At 40.8% G+C, this 18,543-nt stretch overlaps 1 protein-coding gene across 1 annotated transcript; it reads right to left on the reverse strand.

The window, feature by feature from the left end:
• Nucleotides 1-1,790: 1,790 nt before the first annotated feature.
• Nucleotides 1,791-17,456, reverse strand: MLYCD (malonyl-CoA decarboxylase). The gene is made up of 5 exons (XM_081017685.1): nucleotides 16,728-17,456; nucleotides 8,449-8,561; nucleotides 8,130-8,286; nucleotides 6,730-6,879; nucleotides 1,791-2,368 (listed from the first exon to the last, which is right to left on the reverse strand). The coding sequence occupies exons 1-5, from the start codon at nucleotides 17,316-17,318 to the stop codon at nucleotides 1,835-1,837; spliced, it is 1,545 nt and encodes a 514-aa protein (XP_080873811.1). The 5' UTR covers nucleotides 17,319-17,456; the 3' UTR covers nucleotides 1,791-1,834.
• Between the last annotated feature and the right edge of the window lie 1,087 nt (nucleotides 17,457-18,543).

Below are 18,543 nucleotides of genomic sequence, written 5' to 3' on the forward strand. Positions count from 1 at the left end.
TGGTTTGGACCTAGAACTCACAAGTGGGGTAAAATCAGTCTGAACAGCTTTGTGTCACTAAGAACATACTAACTGCTCAAAGTGAATTTCAGCAAGAGAACAATGAGCAAAAAGTGCAGACAAGAAAGTGAGAAAGCACATTTGGCAAAGAGAAGGATCTGTGCATATATATACATTAAGTTAAGCCACGGCAACTACCGTTTAATAAACTATGAGTTGTGTGTCCCCCCACCTCCAAATCAAACTATAGCTTTTTTCTCCAAAGTCTGGTTTGCTTCATAGCTATTCTTGCCTCATCCTTTCATAGCCTGGCAAGTGTTTGGTGTGGCTAGCAAACCATGGTTAAGGGTGTTGTTTTCATTCACAGCACCAAGCTTGGGTTAAAGCAAACCAATGTTTGTGAGCCAACAATAAACCATGGCTTCAGATGATCAAACAAAACATGGTTTAAAAAACCATAGTTCAATACACAGTAAGCTCAGCATTATGTGTAAACCAGGCCTTTGTGTGTCTAAAGTGAGTGAGAAGGCAGTGGCTTGAAAAGTGAAGGTAAGGTGACTGCCCAGAACTGGGGAAAGCGCACACCTAAGCACAAGGCATGTGTGCACCATTAAAAAGACTGCAGTAAAGAAAGGGTGTCTGAGGCCTAGATGTCATGGGAAATATGGAGGCCCAGCATGACCTGAAAAATCGTTCAGCTGAGGCAGAATTTCAGAAGCTGGTTTGTATGTCAGCTAAATCAAAGGCCACACATTTCCAAATATAACACGCCCATTTTAAAATGAAAGCTTCATGTTCTGAGACGCAGATTCCAGGCTCTCCCTTTCTCCATCACCTTCGTGTCTTCTAAACTGCAGGGTAGCGAGGATCCGTACAACAGAATCAACTTCTGTTAAAGACTTAGCTAAAGTAGCTGCACCACATGAAAAACGGAGAGGGCCTGTTTTCATGGCAAAATCTTATTTTAATGTAGAACATTTCAGATTAATAAATAAATAATTCTGCAAGTTAAAAAATATCATTTATATTCAAAACAAGTCTGTAAACATCATAAAACACATTACAACTTACTTTTCTCTCTTCGATATTTGAACTCTTGATTTCACTTCTGAAATAACTAGTTACTGCAAAGCTGCAGACACTTCATTCCATATACTTCTTATCTGGAGAGCACTTGAGTAGATGAGCCAAAATACACAAACAAACAAACCCACACCAAGGTGTTTCCACGCTCCGACCTAGCAAAGCTATAACTCAAGTGATGGCATTCTGTGCCATGCCAACATGGATGGCCTGATCAAAGAGTTTAGCATAGAACAGAAGGGAAGGGTGTGTAAAACAAACATCTTATTGGAGTAGTGCTATGAGATGCTGTTTTGTTTGTGCACTTGGACAAAAAGTCTTTCCTTACTTGTCCCTTTTATCTAGTAACTCTGGTATTGATCTCCCTCTCCCTTTAATGTGTCAGAGCACTCAGGTGTTCAGCGACTCTTTTGAAGATGTGGATTAAACAAGGCTATTGATTTGGTGAGCAAGGCGAGGGACAACACACAGTTCATAGGAGTCACCACTGGCTTGCCATTTCACTAAGTATAGTTTACCCAGCTCTTTCAGTTTGCAGGAAGTATCATCCAGAACATAAATGTGCTCTTCCTCTCTGGCAAAGCATGTCAATGCAACAAGAATGGCCTGGCAGTCAATACTGAATCCTTGATGAGATTAGGGACAGTGTCTGCACGTTTTATCAGCAACATTCCCTCTTTTTATATACAAACACCACATGACTCTCATTTAATTAAACAGGCATTTGTTGTTTTTAAGCTGCCTCATTTATTTAAAGTTTGCTGTTTTGCTGAAACTGAGTTACTAAGGATAGAACCTGCTCTGAGGCTTTAATCTGTTTAGTTCCAAGATATGCAGCACTGTTACTCATAGTGTCCTCCAAAAAATAGCGATAGTTGACCATCATTCCGCAAGAGGCAGTGATGCCACGGGGGCTTGTGTCGGCCATCCAGTTCAAACGCCATAACACTGCACCGTTCTGAAGATGGAAGTTTGCCACAGGGTTAAGGGCATAGCCACGGTGCTTCTCTCCATACAGATACCAGGCACACAGTCTCATAAGTGGCTGCTGTAAAGCTCGGACCAGTCTTTCCGACCTCACCCATTCATTGTTTGCTAAGAGGCGCTTTAGAATTTCAACAGCAGGGTCTCCTGTGATCTCAGATATTTCTTGATATTCAGGATCTGTGAAAGGATCACATCTGCCCGTCTCCTTGGACTGTGAAGAAAGAAGGCCCAGGAACCACTTGGTGAATCCCGGAATGGGAGACAGAGTAGAGAAGGCTTTGATCTGAGGAAATTCCACCTGCAGTTTTTCAGTTTATAAAGAAAAGCAATTTATTATTATTATTATTATTATTATTATTATTATTATTATTATCATCATCATCTCAGTAGGATAAGGAGTCTAATAGCAAGAACACATACTATGTTTTCCCAGAAACTGGCCAAATCAATTCTTAGAATCAGCAAAGGAAACAGACCAGATCACCTTCATAAATGAGCAGAATGGGACCTTAAGTCAAGAGCATGCTGGTTATGTGAGTTTAATATCCTTTTAGAACCATTTCAGAACACAGTTGGAAAACATACCTACCAAGGTGGGAAAACATTTAAGATACAAATCCCTCATCTCTCATTTCTGTCTAATGAAATAAATATCCTCTGCCCAACATATTAAGTTCTCAGGATCCCAAGACTGAGGTCGTAAATTAAGCTCCCAGCAGGGTAGTTTCCATACTATAAAGGCTTGATCAGCCATTCTCTAACAACTGTTAGATGCCGCTCCAAGTATGTGAGATAAGCAACCACTTCTTAGGCTCTTGAAAAACTCAGATGATGCCAAACTGCTTGGTGAACAAAAATATTTATCTTACCCACAGTTTAAATCTGTTTAGCAACAGGACAGCTACAACAGTATACCCCCAAACACACCATCCTCTGCAGAGAAAGAATGTATCCATTCATCAGACCAAGATTAACTGTGGGGAATTCAGAGTAGCAGTCACCCTGGAAAGGAATCTTCAATTTGAGGGAACAGCAGTGATATGCCTCCCTCCCCTCTGTCTATCTCACACAAAATAAGAGTTAAATAAACAAACTCTGAGTTTAACATATACCAAGTGACTGGTAGTTAGAGGTAGGAGTTAAGAGACTTGAATTAGAGATAGGAGTTAAGGGACTCTTTTAGAATAAAGAGCCTGGACACGGAAGTAAGGCATTCTTATTTCCATAACAACAAAGCTTGTAGCTAAAAATTCAGGTGCCCCTAACCTGAACAGAGTATTTATTTGAACAGCATAGTCCACACAGGTGAAATGGGAAAGCTCTGGATCAACTGTACAATTCTATGATTCTAGTACTGTAAGAGCACTGTTGGGTCAGACCAGTTCAGCACTTTGCCTCCACAGTGGCTATAGGAAGCCCACAAGCAGGATGTAAGTGCAACAGCACTCTCCTGTATGTAGAACTTGATGTGTTTTTAATAGCATTTCTTTTGTTTACAAACAAAAAAGAGTAAACCTCAGCATAATTTATTAAGGCAGAGTCTATTTGGAATGGGGGGAGGGTAAGAAAAGCAATCATGTGCTTCTTTTATTTTAAGAAATAACAAGACAAATTGGCAAAACGACCTAGTTTTTGTAGTATCTCATATCTGATGAATGGCTGAGTTTAGAAGCTTATCTTATGTGGCCAGTTCCTGAAGAAAATAATAAATAGATGCAGTAAAGCATGGCCATTTATGCTGCTGCTAAATTGATGTGCTACTTTCCAGGGTTGCTAGTAGAGATCCGTTAATGTTTATTTCCTTGTCAGAAACCCACACTTCCATTAAGAAGTAGATGCTGGGTTTATTTTGTTGCTGCTTCTGTAGAAGGTTGCAGATTCCTTTCTATTATCAGTGACTCATCTAAAACAACAATGAACTGCATTAGCCAAGGCAAGGGGAAAAAGAAAGCAATGCCACCATCTTTATCCTGACTATAACAGATTAAAGCAGTCCTTGCCAACAGCCTCACCAGACAGAATAACTCCTCCTTAAAATAAGCTTGGTTTGTTGGTCCTATCTTGCACTTTGCAAAGATTTAACACATATAGTCTTATGACACGCTTACAGCCTAAAATTTATTGCAGCATAAGCTTTTATCCGATAGAACCCACTTTATCAGATGCATTGCAAAGTTTTAAAGCTAATTCCTACTGATACCTGGGAAAGGAAACAGAAATCAAAATCTGTGGCCTGCTGTCACACACAAAAATATTTACTAGAATGACTGCACGCTCCCAATCCTGGGCACTGTTTGTGATCTAGTAGCATGACATGTTAATAGGTGATGTTTGCAGCTACCTTTATGAAGAGTGGCAGCTGAGATGCAGTTTCTGAGGCTACAGTGGCATTTACAGACAGAAGTGTCACACTGGGTTAAAGTGAAGGCAAACATGGATAAAGGACTGAATAATTTTTACTGGAGAATGGCCTAGTTTTTAAATAAGTGCAGCATCTTAGGTAACCCTGTTCCTTTTGCAACTTAGATAGATGCCCATTGTGGTTAACCTGGGGCATATCAAAGGCTGCAGGAAAATGATTAAATATTTCATATTGATCATATCTCTAGAGACTGTTTACATGCTGCAAATTAACCACAAGCTGTGTGCAAAGGAACATGTTTCCTTTTTCTGTACTTACTTTCCTCCAGCTTTCTACAAAATAACTTGACTAGCGAGTTTTCTTTTTTCTAACATTACATTTTAAAAATACTTAGGCTGTGATTTTGTGTAAAGTGTTAAACTTTCAAGTTACATTATTTTCTGCTGTCTAAGAAAGCTTGGTGTGGGTTTCCTGCCATGTACCCACATATGCAGATATCAAATAAAGGGATGAGCCGCCTTAAGAAACAAGAGTAACTGAAGAAGGTCAAAAGTCCCCATTCCTTGGTAAGACACTTGTCCCTTGCTTAACTCTTACTGAGCTAAAGTAATATCAGTCTGTTTGCTGATGCTAAGAGAGCTCTACACAGTTTTACACTACTGTGTCAGAGTCCCTGCCCAAATACAAAAATTTAGAAAAGTGTTTTGCTGTGATTTGTTTTACACATAATTCTATTTGCACTCATGTCCTTTTAGTGACAGAACTGCCCCAGCTATTCCTGTTTCTCCTCTTAAACTAACCCACAGTTACTGAAGTTCACAAACATCTCAGGGTTCAAATGGTTAAAATTTCCACCACTCCAGTTCAAACTTCAAAGTAATGTCACTTCACATTCCGACACAGCCATGATGGCAATAATTTAACATGCTCTTTTTCTTGGGAAATTAAAAGTTACAGAAGCTTGAAATTAAGTGATTTGGAATTAATCAAATAGATGAGAGAAAACAAAGCAAATAATGATATATCTTATTTTCTCGGCATTGTTTATTCCCCAAAGGATATTTCACATCCAGCCATGAGAAATGTATTACAACACATTAGTATCTATGGGAATGAACCCCAGCAAATGGAGCAGTACCAAGTAATTTAGTTTGGTATTTAAATGAGTAAGCTGCACTCTTAAGACAAATTCCGAAGCATCTGCCTTAAACTAAGTTTAAAACATACAGTGCTCACACAAAAAACCCGTGGACTTTAACCCAAGTGAACAATCCCAAACCCAGTAGGAGTGGTAATTTCCAGAAACCTAAGTTAACAGGTGAGGTGGAAGTATTATAGTAAGATTTTCACATTCATTAGATATGACATAAACGATTCTTTGTGACAGGACACCTTGGTAGCAAGTTAACAAATGTTACTTTATCATAATAAAAATGTTTTCCAGGAGATGATCTTCACAATCCTACCATGTTGGGGCTCTTTCAGAATGCCTCATTTCACACACTTGATGAAGGGAAAGTCACACTCTGGCTCTTCCAATATGTGAATTTGACCTAAGCAGTTTCTGAACACAGGAATCTCATGATCAGGAAGTCTGGAAAAGTAGGGTGAACACTACACACTGCTAATTTGGGGCATACTTTTAAGTTTCCTTGCGAATTTCCAACAGGGCTCTTTGAAGAGGTGGGCATGGTTTACTCCCAAACAACCTGGTGGGCCAAACTTTTGAGGTCCAGTGGCTTGTGGTCCCTGGCTTGCATTCCAGAGTGTCCCCACCACTACCTTTGGGGAAGGGTGGTCAGTGGTCGAGCACATAATTTGCATGCAATGTTCAATCCCTGGTAGTTCTAGAAATCCTGCAAAGGATTTCTTCCTGGAACCTTGGAACTTTGCTGCCATTCTATGCAGATAATACTGAGCAAGGTGGATCAATGATTTGACTCTGCATAAGGAAGTTTCCTGTGTTCGTATACACTGCATTTCAAGTACAAGTGCACCAGAAGAAATGAAGATACAGTCATACCTCATGTTACGTTTGTTTCATGTTATGTTCTTTCAGGTTACGTCCTATGGCGACCCGGAAATACTGGAAAGGGTTACTTCCAGGTTTCGCTGCTCGCGCATGCGCACAAGCGCCAAATTGCACCGCGCACCTGCGCAGATACAGTGCTTCAGGTTGCGCTCTTTTCATGTTGCGAGTGGGTATCCAGAATGGATCCCGTTTGCGACCAGAGGTACCACTGCAAATACAAATTAGATTCTAGTGCTATAACCAGATGGCAATTTTTCACACATACCTGCAGTTCCTTAACAACTCGCTTGATGAGGTACGTCCCCAGCTCCACACCCTGCAGGCCCTGCTGAGTCAAGCTGATTGAATAGAAAATTGCAGTAGTGATTTTGTTCAGATCCTCAACTTCTAAGGGGGGAATCTCCTTCACTATGGCCTAGAGAAAAATTAACCATAAGTAACATTAGTAACTGCAATCACCATCAAAATTCAACAATTTCACATTCTATAACCCACTGAATCCTACATAAGCCAAAATCATGTGACCCAGAAGACTTGCTTTGCATACTCAGCTGTCATGTTGAGAGTTTAACAAGCAGCTCATGGTGCAGCATTAGGGCTTGATAATAGGAAAACACAAGATGTCAGTGCTCAACTGGGCATGTGCAAGCCCTTCTGTTTGCCTAAAGAAAGTCTCAGGACAGTGGCCAAAGTTTGCTTAAGTCTCCTATTTTCATCAACAGAGTGTAATATTGCTGTGAAGTATGAGCAGTAGCCTAATGCCTAACACTTTACAGGGCTAAAATGACAACTATTTAATTCTCTGCTACACTGGCTGAATTTGAACATCACACCAAACCACTGCTTGTACTAACCATAGTTCAGAGCTGCTTGTTTGTTTGTGTTTTGCTACTACTCAGCCCTCTCAACCTTGTGTTCAAGCGGCTTCCAGAAGGCAGAGCAACAGCCTCAACTATGGTTTGTCAATTCAGACTTCATACACTGTTCTGAAACCCAACAGGACAAAGAGAAGTATATAAAATGCTTTAACAAATAAACCTTAATTCAAATCAGTTTGCAAATCTACATTAAGCTTGCTTTTGTAATTCTGGTTCAGACGATGTGGACACCACATGTAACTATGAATCTTCCTTAATTCTAGTTATTATCTCTATGGACAGTTCCAAGAAATTTCACAAGAAAATCTTACTTCTAAAGATAACATGCATAAAAGCACTTGCTGCTCTGTTTGACGACTTTCAAAAATATTTGTAAACAAAGGAATAAGAGACATCTAAGAAATAGTATTAAGACAGGCTAATCACTTCCTTTGTCATCAATAGAGAGCAACAATTCACTCTAGTTGACTAAGCATGGAAGCTTCATGAACAATTATTATTAATGATATATTTTTCTTCTTCTTGACCACAAATGATTAACAGAGGTTAGTATAGACAAATGAGCTACTTAACATGCTCACAAAAGCAAATTTTTCATGGAATTACTTGAAATTTTATATTAAGACATTTGTTTCAATCACAAGTTTTCACTTAGAAAATACTGCTTGATTATGTTCAGGTACTTTATTTCCAAGAATCTGCTTGGAAGTGTTCCATGGTCACATGCTCAAGGCCTGATGATTAACGTGCAACAAAATTTTTCACAAATTAAGTCGAGCAACTATACCTGGATGCTGCTAGATATCTCATCTGTAAGTGCAACATGCAGAACAACCAACGGCTCACCAGGTATTGCACAGTGGGCAAAGTAATAGCACCTTCTGTAAGATCCAACACGGCGTTTCATGTCCATCCAGTTTCTAACAGGATGTACAGCTTCACTACTGGGGGAAAAAATAACAATTACATTTTAACACAGAGAGAAGACATTCACAAAGGTCTGCTCTCTCCCCTAGATTTATTTTGTCATGCAACCTTGAATCTGCATGTGTACATGACTTCCTGAACTTTTAAAAAAGAAGCCACCAGCAATTCTTGGCACTTACTCGCTAATCTTTTGAAGAATCTCACAAGGCGACTGCCATGTAACTCGCTCTAAATTTAGGAATCCTGTGGAAAACCATTCTGACAGCATGTTCTTTAACACTCCATTCATTTCCTAAAAATAAGAGGGGGGAAACCATTTGATCAATTCAGCAGTAGAAGCAGCATAACAACATAGTTTCATGTAAGAGGATTGCTTACAGCACTAAACTATTGGCATCTATTCAAAATGAAACCCCCACTGAGTTCAATGAGATTTGCTCCCAGGTAAATGCCTACAGGACTAGAGTCTTAGTCTTCTATTATATTCAGTATAAATTATAATGACTAGTCTTCACTCAAATAAGTATTATTTCATTATTATGTTGAAGCATTTCTATGCAGAAAAGAGATCAGTAAAGTCACACGTCAATATTTTTAAAATCCAACAACAATAACCAACAGATTTTTAAAGTAACAGATTAAAGGGGGCCAAAGCTCAAGATTTAAGAACAAAGAGGTCTTTGCCTGGTGCCTGAAATTGTGGGTGCCATGCAAGCTTTGCTGGAAGCTGGAGGGCGGTTCCCTAAATTGAGTGTTATAATTGAGCAGGTCCTTTCTCTGGTCACTACCCACCTCACTTCAGATGACAGGAACACTGCTTGCATGTTTTGGCAATCACTTTTTTCCAACTGAATTAAATTTAATGGTCTTTCACAGCCTACTCTATATATACTTCCTGGAGAATTCTGGCAGAAGGACATGATAGGAGAAATATAATTAAATGTGATGCAATCACCAGCTTATGTGTTAACTTTAGATAACAGCCTTTCCAAAAACAGAAAAAGGAGGCAAGGAGTTTTTTTTAATAAAAAAAAAAAACATTTTTATTTATGTATGTATAAATAAAGCAAGAAGCTATGTTTGATCCCTGCAGTAGTATTTCTCAAGTGCAGCTTAGGTAACCTGTCTGCTAGCCCATCCTAGCCAATGGTCGATTATGAGCTCTGCTGTACTGTTTAAGGCCAATGCATGGAGGATCAGGCAAAACTATGCCTCCTACTGCCACACATTTGTGGACTAGGAGGTTGTTGGAAAGGAGATGAAGATACCCTGCAGCTGTGGCCCTGTTCACACTGATGAAATCATGTCAAACCGTGAGGGACCTTGGCAGACATCCTTGCAAGTCCTCTGGCATAGTAAGATGTTTTTCAACTGGTGTGCAGAATGTAAACTGAATAAAACATTTAAAAACCCATACAAAAGTGTCTGTTTATAGAAATAAAGGCACCCACCAATGAACAGTGTAGTAAGTGACAGCTGCCACAAGTTATCACCCCTTGCAATGTCAGCTGGAGCATCATTGCTCCAAAGGGACATCAGCTGCTGAGGGTTTAGCATCAAGGCAACTCAACCTCTTGGGAAGCATAGTAAAAAAAGCTCTCCTGCCTGTCTTGGTAGTTGAATTTGCTGCAATTTATGGCTAGACTCAGAATGACCTTGGGAGCATTTTCTAGTGCAGTCAGTTACTGGCTTTCCAAAGAATCCCCTAGAGTTTCATTCCCAACACTGCACTGTTGTATGAAGTATATGCTTAAAAACAAGTTTACTGGGGATGTGGTGGGGGAACAGACTAAGTAATTTTAAAATAAACACAAAATAGTGGAGACTGACCTGAGGCTTGTAATGAATAGAGAACAGGTAACAATCCTTGAAATATTTTACAGCTAGCAATTCCTACTTTTTTGAATGGTAATATTGCTATAATACAGAGCAAATGTTTAACATTCTCTGAAACCATGTATGAGGGTGTATTTGTTAAGTGTCTGCAAATTGTTGAAGGGGGTGATCCATAAAAATACTGTTTAGATTCCTCTGACACAGACCCCAGTTTAAGCAAATAAATATAGAGGGACATTTTACAGAAAATAACAATTCAACCAGCAGGAGACATTAGGGTGATGAGGTAGTTTGCCGCTACAAAATACTCAGGACATCCTCACCTACCTGATGATTTATTGAAAAATGCACAGCACAGTTTCATGAACTGAGATCTCAGAACAATCTCAGCAAAGCACAGACATCTGCCATAATGCTCTTACAAGAATAAAAAATGAAGTACTTAAAGGAATACATCAGAGAGTTTTCACTTGACCAAGGTAATTACTTCCAAAACCCCAAAATGAAAGCTTTTCTATCAAAAACAACAGATTATCCTTTTATACACTATATTCGCTACTGGATTAGTATACTAGCTCTGAGTAGTATACACCATAGACATACTTCATTCTACAGTAATCCATCGATGGCATTAAGTTAAATTAATTATTGTCTCCCGAAAGACACCAGAGCAGCAAAAGTCAATCTTATATCCTAGCTCTAAACGCTTCATTCACAGATACACACATTTTGTTTAAACTTAAATTAACTACTCTGTTCCACATTAAGACAGATACAGTGGTACCTTGGGTTAAGGAGTTAATTCGTTCTGGAGGTCCGTTCTTAACCTGAAACTGTTCTTAACCTGAGGTACCACTTTAGCTAATGGGGCCTCCCGCTGCAGCCGTGCGGTCGCCATGCGATTTCTGTTCTCATCCTGAAGCAAAGTTCTTAACCCGAGGTGCTACTTCCCGGTTAGTGGAGTCTGTAACCTGAAGTGTTTGTAACCCGAGGTACCATTGTACTTCCTTTAATTATGTCTATTAACTCTCTCTTTTCAGAATTGGCAATATCAAATTTGGTGCTTTCCTTTCTGTATGCAAATTATGTTCTAAGTGTCATAAATATCAAATAAATTTAACATCACAGTCCCAATGGTGGTGCCCTCAGAATCCTATCAGAGCATCCACCAAACTTTTTAATTACATCCAGGCCAAATTACAAATTATAATGGCAACAGTCAAATTTCTGCTTCATTTCCCTCCCCCTCCCCCAAATTGTTTGCTTTGCCCTCCTACCATTCTGATTGGCCAGAAGACTTGAAAAAGAGGAGAGATAATAGTTATATCTGTTGGGGGTAGTCAGTTAGAACTGTTCTTTCTCCTAATTGGATGCCATCAGCAAAGAGAACAGTTTCAATCGTAAGCTACCAGAAATATGACACGTTGATGCCAAAGAGAAGAAGTACAATGTAGCAGCTGTGCCTTAGTGCAAGGCAGATAGCTAAAGGGGGAAAGGAAGAGCATCTAGGAGCAAGAGAGTCCATGTATGCAACAGAAGTGTTCTCTTTGCCTTGTAATGGAAAAGTCAAGGCAACAATCCCCAAAATATTCCACAGAAAGCAGAAAAGCTTCAGCAGCATGTCTGCTGTAGACAAAACAAACTCATAACGATCAGGAAGAACCTGTTACTGTTCTGAGTCTACTAACTCCAAATCAGTAAGAGAAACTGAAAACCTAATGCCTCCAGAATTAACATTCTTGTCCTTCGCAAGAAGTCTAGCTCAGATGGCAAGACATGAATCCAGATAGAATTTCTACAGCATCACATATGAGGCAGAAAACTATTGTTCTTTCCAAAAACCTAAGAAACATATTTAATGAGTATGGTCAACGTATTTCTTATATAAGCTCATTATTAGGGAAGAAAGTCTGAAATACTTTTTGCTTTACACAATTTAATATTTTCTGGGTTACCTAATCCTGGACCAACGCAAGTGATTCTTGCGCAGTCATATACAGACAGCCTTCTGTATATGAGGATCATGTTTTTAATGTGCGACAATATAATATCATTTGCCGACTCCTAAAACCAAGCACAAGGAAGCTTCATTAGAACAAAAGGGTAGCCCTCCTTCCCAATTTAGGTTGGGGATGATGGGATAATGGAGAAACAATCAGTTGTGAACCATTGACTTAATGCATAAAAATTAAAGCAGTTCTAACTTCCATTAAGAAAAACTCAGAATATTGTAATGCAGGTTGTCATTAATTTGAGTTACTTAGAGTTAACTACTTTTCTCTAAATTAACGTTTGAAGACTACTAGTGAAGTTGCAGTTGTGGATCTGGATGTTCCTGTAGTAAAGGGAGATAATAGCAGCAGAACTGAGAGTACATGCAAACTTCTATATTTGGTACAGGGCTGCTTGCTTCTGTTATATTTCTGTATTTTGGATACAGAATGGCAATATGGTCTCCATATGTTTTGTGCTGCTTTAAAATGTTGATTTTTATTGTAGTTTCTGTGTTTGTTTCTGATGTTTTTATTATGTAAACCACTCTGCGATTTCTTTGAAATATCGAGCAGTATATAAATCACCTAAATAAATAAATAAATAATTGTCCGCTTCTATAATGGATATGTAATAGCACACAAGGGTTGCCATGATGCATGTAAACCTAAATGAGCAATTTATAAAATCAGAATTTCAAGCTGTTAGCTCCTTGCAAAGGACACTTTGAAAGTTATTGTCCTCATTGAAATATATGTAACAGCAAAATCTCCTCTTGACTGTTTGCCTTATTTAAATATTGAGCTAGAATTTCTACAATCCCTGTTTCACTTGCAAAGGTCTGACTGCTTAGTCAGATACTGGTGTCAAGACCATTTTTAGAAACAATATTATTGTGCTGTCCACATGGTTTACTATTGTTTTGACTACGGAGATGTGTAAAACTTTATAGGCGATGAGACTTAAAGAGGAGCTCTGGGGCACATCATGCCTTGAAAGAAAAGCAAAATCTCCTTGGCGCTTAAAAACAGATGGTCTTCCATGCTACCAAAGGACATTTTTTATACTCTCAGGGAAATTCTTTTTACTATAAAATGTACAGTTGAACTTTTGCTGGTAGATATGCCTGAACAGAAGCGCTGTACCTAGGTCACAAGAATCTATCATCTTCCACAAATTCAGCAGGAAGACATTTACTGTTTCTTAGCAACTAGTCACTAAGGAGTAGAGTCATTTTCTCTGGGCCATTGCTCTTGATCCTGGTGACTGTTTAACCTTAGAATACTATCCTTGAATACAAATCTATCCATATTTTGAGGGATGTGCATTCTCTCTCGATATAAACTCCACTATTCATTGTTCACATAATGCAGCATTCAACATTTCTACTTATATGCTCCGAGCTATAGGAACAGGCTACAGTTCTACTGCTGCCGAGGACAATTTGTTCATCATGAGTAGTAGGGCTCCAATGACCTCAGCCTCGGTCACACTAGCAAGACCAGCAAGATGAGGACTACAAATCATGTCTAAAAACATATAATTCAGTCATATTCCAACAGCACTTGTATCTTGATGACCAAACAATCTTATTTATGACTGCAATATACTCAGTCATGCATTGGATAGAAGTAGTGCCATTAAGGGAGAGAATAAATAAATGCTGTGAACGTGTGGAAACTATTGCTGGTGATGGCCTCATCCTACAAGATGCTGTAGCAGCTCCTGGGATTATGTATGAAAATTCCAGAACTCACAATAGGCCACCTCAGCAGTCACTGACTCTACTACACTAGTCTTTTTTGCCCTGTCCTGGCTGCAGCATACTAATGCAGCACAAGAGGACTCACTTGATCAGTGCTTGGGCATGTAAGAAGCTCAACAAGATATGTTAAAACGCCATTTGATGGCTCAAAAGCAGGATCTTCAACAAGGATTAACTGTTCTCCTGACACATATGGCAGAACTGCTACTCTACAGGAAGCTATTTAGACTGAAGTTACTAAAGCAGGTTTATAGGATAAGGCTTCTGGAGCTTCCAATTTGTAGTGCTGAATTAACCAGATATAAAACCACATATAACTATAGCACAGTGCGTCATTTTAAAATGACGTTTTGGGAACATTCTGTTTGCTCCTGCTAAACTGTATCTATGTGGATGGGAGAAAATATTTAACCGCTGATGCTGCCATCTTTTAGAAAGGCTACTAGTTAGCTGAGAGGAGCTGCAACCAAAAAATATAGGTCCAGGAAAAGGGTACCAATTTCTGGGTAGAAGCAGCAAGCTTTTAGAAAGCAGCAGCATCTGTACAATAATGGAACTAAACAGTAGTGTTATTCAATGTCTCTGTCCAGGGGGCTGGGGATCAGCATTCGCTGCCAGCCTACCACTGCCAAAGGACACTGCTGGAACAAACCAGTGAAGAAGGAAGAAGGACTTGCGTTCTGACCATTATTCCTACACTCTGAACTAGATATATAATACTTGTAATTATAAACAGCTTGTTTCTTACAAGTATGAGCTGTACAATATGCAGCAGGTATTATGAAAACATTTTTTCTCAACAGACTCTCTGGTCAAACTTCTTAAAATCTAGAGTATATGTCATGTATCTTGCCTAACATCAAGGCTATTGCAGAAATAGTTGGATTGCACCTCTTGCGTTTCGTTCAGCATTCGCTGCCAAGGCCAAGAATATTATCAGCACATCATGTGCTGATCTGAAGCAGCTGAAAACAGAACTTTGGCACTGACACACAAACTTTGCCCTAGTAAGCGTGTCTGCCAGTGCTGTATATGAGTATCAGACATTGTACACACATAACTGTGTGACCATTCCACACACACCCTCCCACGTATTGCATGAATGAACCTGCCCCCATTTACCCCATCTCACCCTGGTCTAACATCCCATACATATAAGGAACAAATATGTGTCAAATTTTCACTCTCCTGAATTTTTAAAAAACTTTTCCCTATATGTTGGGAAGGGAACTTCTGTGGCAGGGAGCCTAATGTACTCATGTAGTCTCCCCACAAGGTTTAGAACCCTGATCTTCGGTGCAGGAGTAGGCATTGAGGTAGGACTGAAGAGTTTGAGAAGTGTGAAATAGAACATAGTTTATATTTTGTGGTAGGATAAGTTGTAGTAATAGTCCTCTTCAGGTGTTGAAACCTTATGGGATGAAGGGGACAGTGGGGATGAGCCTTTTGACCCTGATGCTGGCTTCATCAACTTTAACATTTTGGGAAGGGAACTTCTGTCACGGGGAGCCTTCTCTTCACTACCAGCATTTATCTGCATCTATAGAATGCCCCATCAGATCTAGTTAAAAGCAACAACACCCAAGCAGAATAAAATGCAATCACATCATGGATTCTAAACTTCACTCAAATGGAGAGCAAAGACTCCCAGGGCAATGAAGTACAGAGTGGGTCAGATCAAACTGGTAGGCTTCATGACATTTCCAAAGCTTGTCAGGCTGTTCACTCTTCCTGCAGGCCTCACTTCCATACTTTTAACAGCAGCCTGCCACAAAAGCAATCCAGGCGATGTTCTTGGCATGAAGTTCCAGGAAGGTCATCACCTGCTTAATTTCAGTGTATCAGATTGCAGCAGCACAGAAATAGAGCTATAAAAAACTGGGGAATGTGCAATCTAGAAAGATATGCAGATTTGGACTACACTGAGTCTTCAGTCAGAGGAAAAACTGACTGGAGATGTAAGCTGTCAAGAACGCCTCCCTTTGCACCATTGATTTCTTCACCTCCTACCTCAAAGTTATGCTGTTCAACTGAATACTGTTTTCACCTCTACAGCACTAAAATTTGGGGTTGCCCAAAAAGACTGACCTAAAGTAGCACAGATGAGACAGAGTCCTTCACACAATTTATCATTAACTTATGGCTTTGACACAAGATTATGTTGATGGCTTCTGGTTGAGATGACTTTTAAAAATTAAGACAGCCTTATCAACCTCACAGGGCTGTTGTATACATTCGCCACCCCAATAGCTTAAAGTTCTTTGGCTTATAATAAACAAGTTTATGAAGCAATTTAAATAAAAATAAGACACATATTCAAAAATAATACAACCCCCAAAGTTAAAACACTGAAGAACTATGGGTGCAAGAATATATAACAGTGATATATGCCATTTAAATAATAATAATTATGATAAACGGCAACGAATTTCTGCCTGCAAGGCTGTTTTTAAAGGAGAAGAGTTGGAGCTGCAGAGGATGTTTACCTTTCCCATTACCGTACATGCAAACAAACCTCACTTCAGACCACATATTACTGATATATGTGTGTTGCTGTTGTTTTAAATAAAAATAGCTTTAACTTAATCCGTTTAAAATTAATACTGGGAGGCGCCTTGGGTCTTGCACTGGGAGAAAGGCGGGATGTAAATAAAGCAATTAATGAATACATTGTAAGCCGCTTACGAGATTTGTAACAGTAGGCGGTACGAAATATGGGCTGCAACCAAGTAAGCCTTATTCAAGAGTAGACACACTGAAATTAATAGACACGGCGAAATTGCGTCCCTGAGTTTTCCACTGGTCTCCTCTGAGTTACACACACATATCTGAATGTAAGGAAAGAGAAACCCTCCCGGGGCTCACCCGGACATGCGGCCCTTCGGCCTCCCTGGCAGCCAGGGCTTCGAGCAGGTCCCTGCGGAGCTCCACCAGGAAGCGGAGGCCGCCCTCCTGCCTGCCGAGGTGCTGGAAGAGGCCCCGGTAGCGCGGCGTGAGGTAGTGGCGGAGCCGGTCCTCGGCCTGCAGGAGGGCGCCGGGTTCGTGCTCCCCTTTCTCCCCAGCCGCCTCCTGTTGTTGCTGCTGCTGCTGCAGCAGCCGGGCCACTTTCCCGCTCACTTCGGCCACCCGGCCGTGCTCGACGCCGAAGTCGCGGGCCAGGCGGCTCAGCAGCTCGGCCCTCGGCCTGCCGCTCTCCAGGGCGCGGTAGTAGCGCATGAACTCCGCGCTGCGCTGCTCCAGGGCGGCCCCGGCTGGCGCCGCCACTTTCTCCCGGGTCTCGTAAGGCGGCAGCGGCGGGACCGCGCGGCTCAGAGCTTCTTCCATGGCCGTCGGGCCTGGGAAGGCTGCGGTTGCCATGGCGACGGCGCTAGGCCGCGGCCTGCCGGAAGAGCGGAGAACGAGGTGGCGGAACAGCTGGTGCTGCGCCGATGCCACGCACGGCCCCGCGCGGCGCATTATAAAGCCCAGCGAACCTTTTCCCTCGTTTGTCGGAATCCCAAATTCGGTATACACTCGGGCGAGTCAATGGGGCGGGAGGCCTTCCTCTAAGCACTCTCAGGGGGCGGAAGAAAAACAAAGAAGGGGATTGGACTACTGAGGTCGCCATGTCTTGTCGCGGCCAATAGCAACAGACTAGGGGCGGAGGAAACATGTAAGCCGACCTGAGTGTGGCGGAACTTGCCTCAGCAAGGAGATCTCTGCCATGTTGAGAGTGGCAAAGGTGGGGCGGGGGAGTGGAACCGCCTAATTCTATCCCTAGCCCTCAACTTCAAAAAGAATATAGATCTAGAAAACACAAGACAATATTCTGAAAGTACAAAAGAGGCTTTCCCAATTTAGTGCCTCCCTAGGAAATTTGGAAAGCAGCTCCTATATTCCGAAACTACAAAACAGACTTTCCCAATCAAGTGCCTTCCTAGGAAGCTGTTATATAGAAGAAAGATCAGCAACTCTGTTCAAGAAGACCCCGTGTGCAGCAACTGTGGAAATAAAAATGAAGTCCATTCCAAGAGTACATTAGGTAAGGAACTGAAAATGAAACTGCAAAGAGGATGTCATCACACAGACAACTGGATCTGGCTGTGGAGCAACATCACTAAGAATGACAAACCTGATTCTAGGCGAGGGCAATGCTTCCTCAGTAGGTTTGACCTGAACTAGCTTTGAAATTTATCAAAGACTTTTTCGTTTGCAGAAAAGGAGAGTTAGAAGTGTCGTGACAGAAGTTTGTAAAACTATGCATGGCATGGAGAAAGTGGCTAGAGAACATTTTTTCTCCCTTTCACTTAACACCAGGGCATCCAAATAAAACACTTCTTCATGCAGCATGTAAGTAAACAATGGAATTTGCTGCCATCAAGAGATTGTGATGGTCACCACCTTGTATGGCATTAAAATAATATTACCTTCATGGAAGATAAGGCTATCAGTGGCTACTAGCCATGATGGCTGTGCCAGAGCCTCCAAAGTCATGTGCAGTAATGTTCCTGAATATCAGTTCCTAGAAAATGCAGGAAGCAAGAATTCTCAGGTCCTGCTTGCAGGTTTCCCACGGACAGGTTCGTGCAGAGGGGAGGGGACATCTGGGCACACTTGACCTCGGCCTCGGAAGGCTAAGCCAATTGGCTGCTTTTTCTTCTTCCTTTAGTTTATAACTTTGGCCACTGTGAGAACAAGCAAT

Source organism: Podarcis pityusensis (genome assembly GCF_964106645.2).
Source record: "Podarcis pityusensis genome assembly, chromosome: 8".
NCBI lineage: Eukaryota > Metazoa > Chordata > Lepidosauria > Squamata > Lacertidae > Podarcis > Podarcis pityusensis.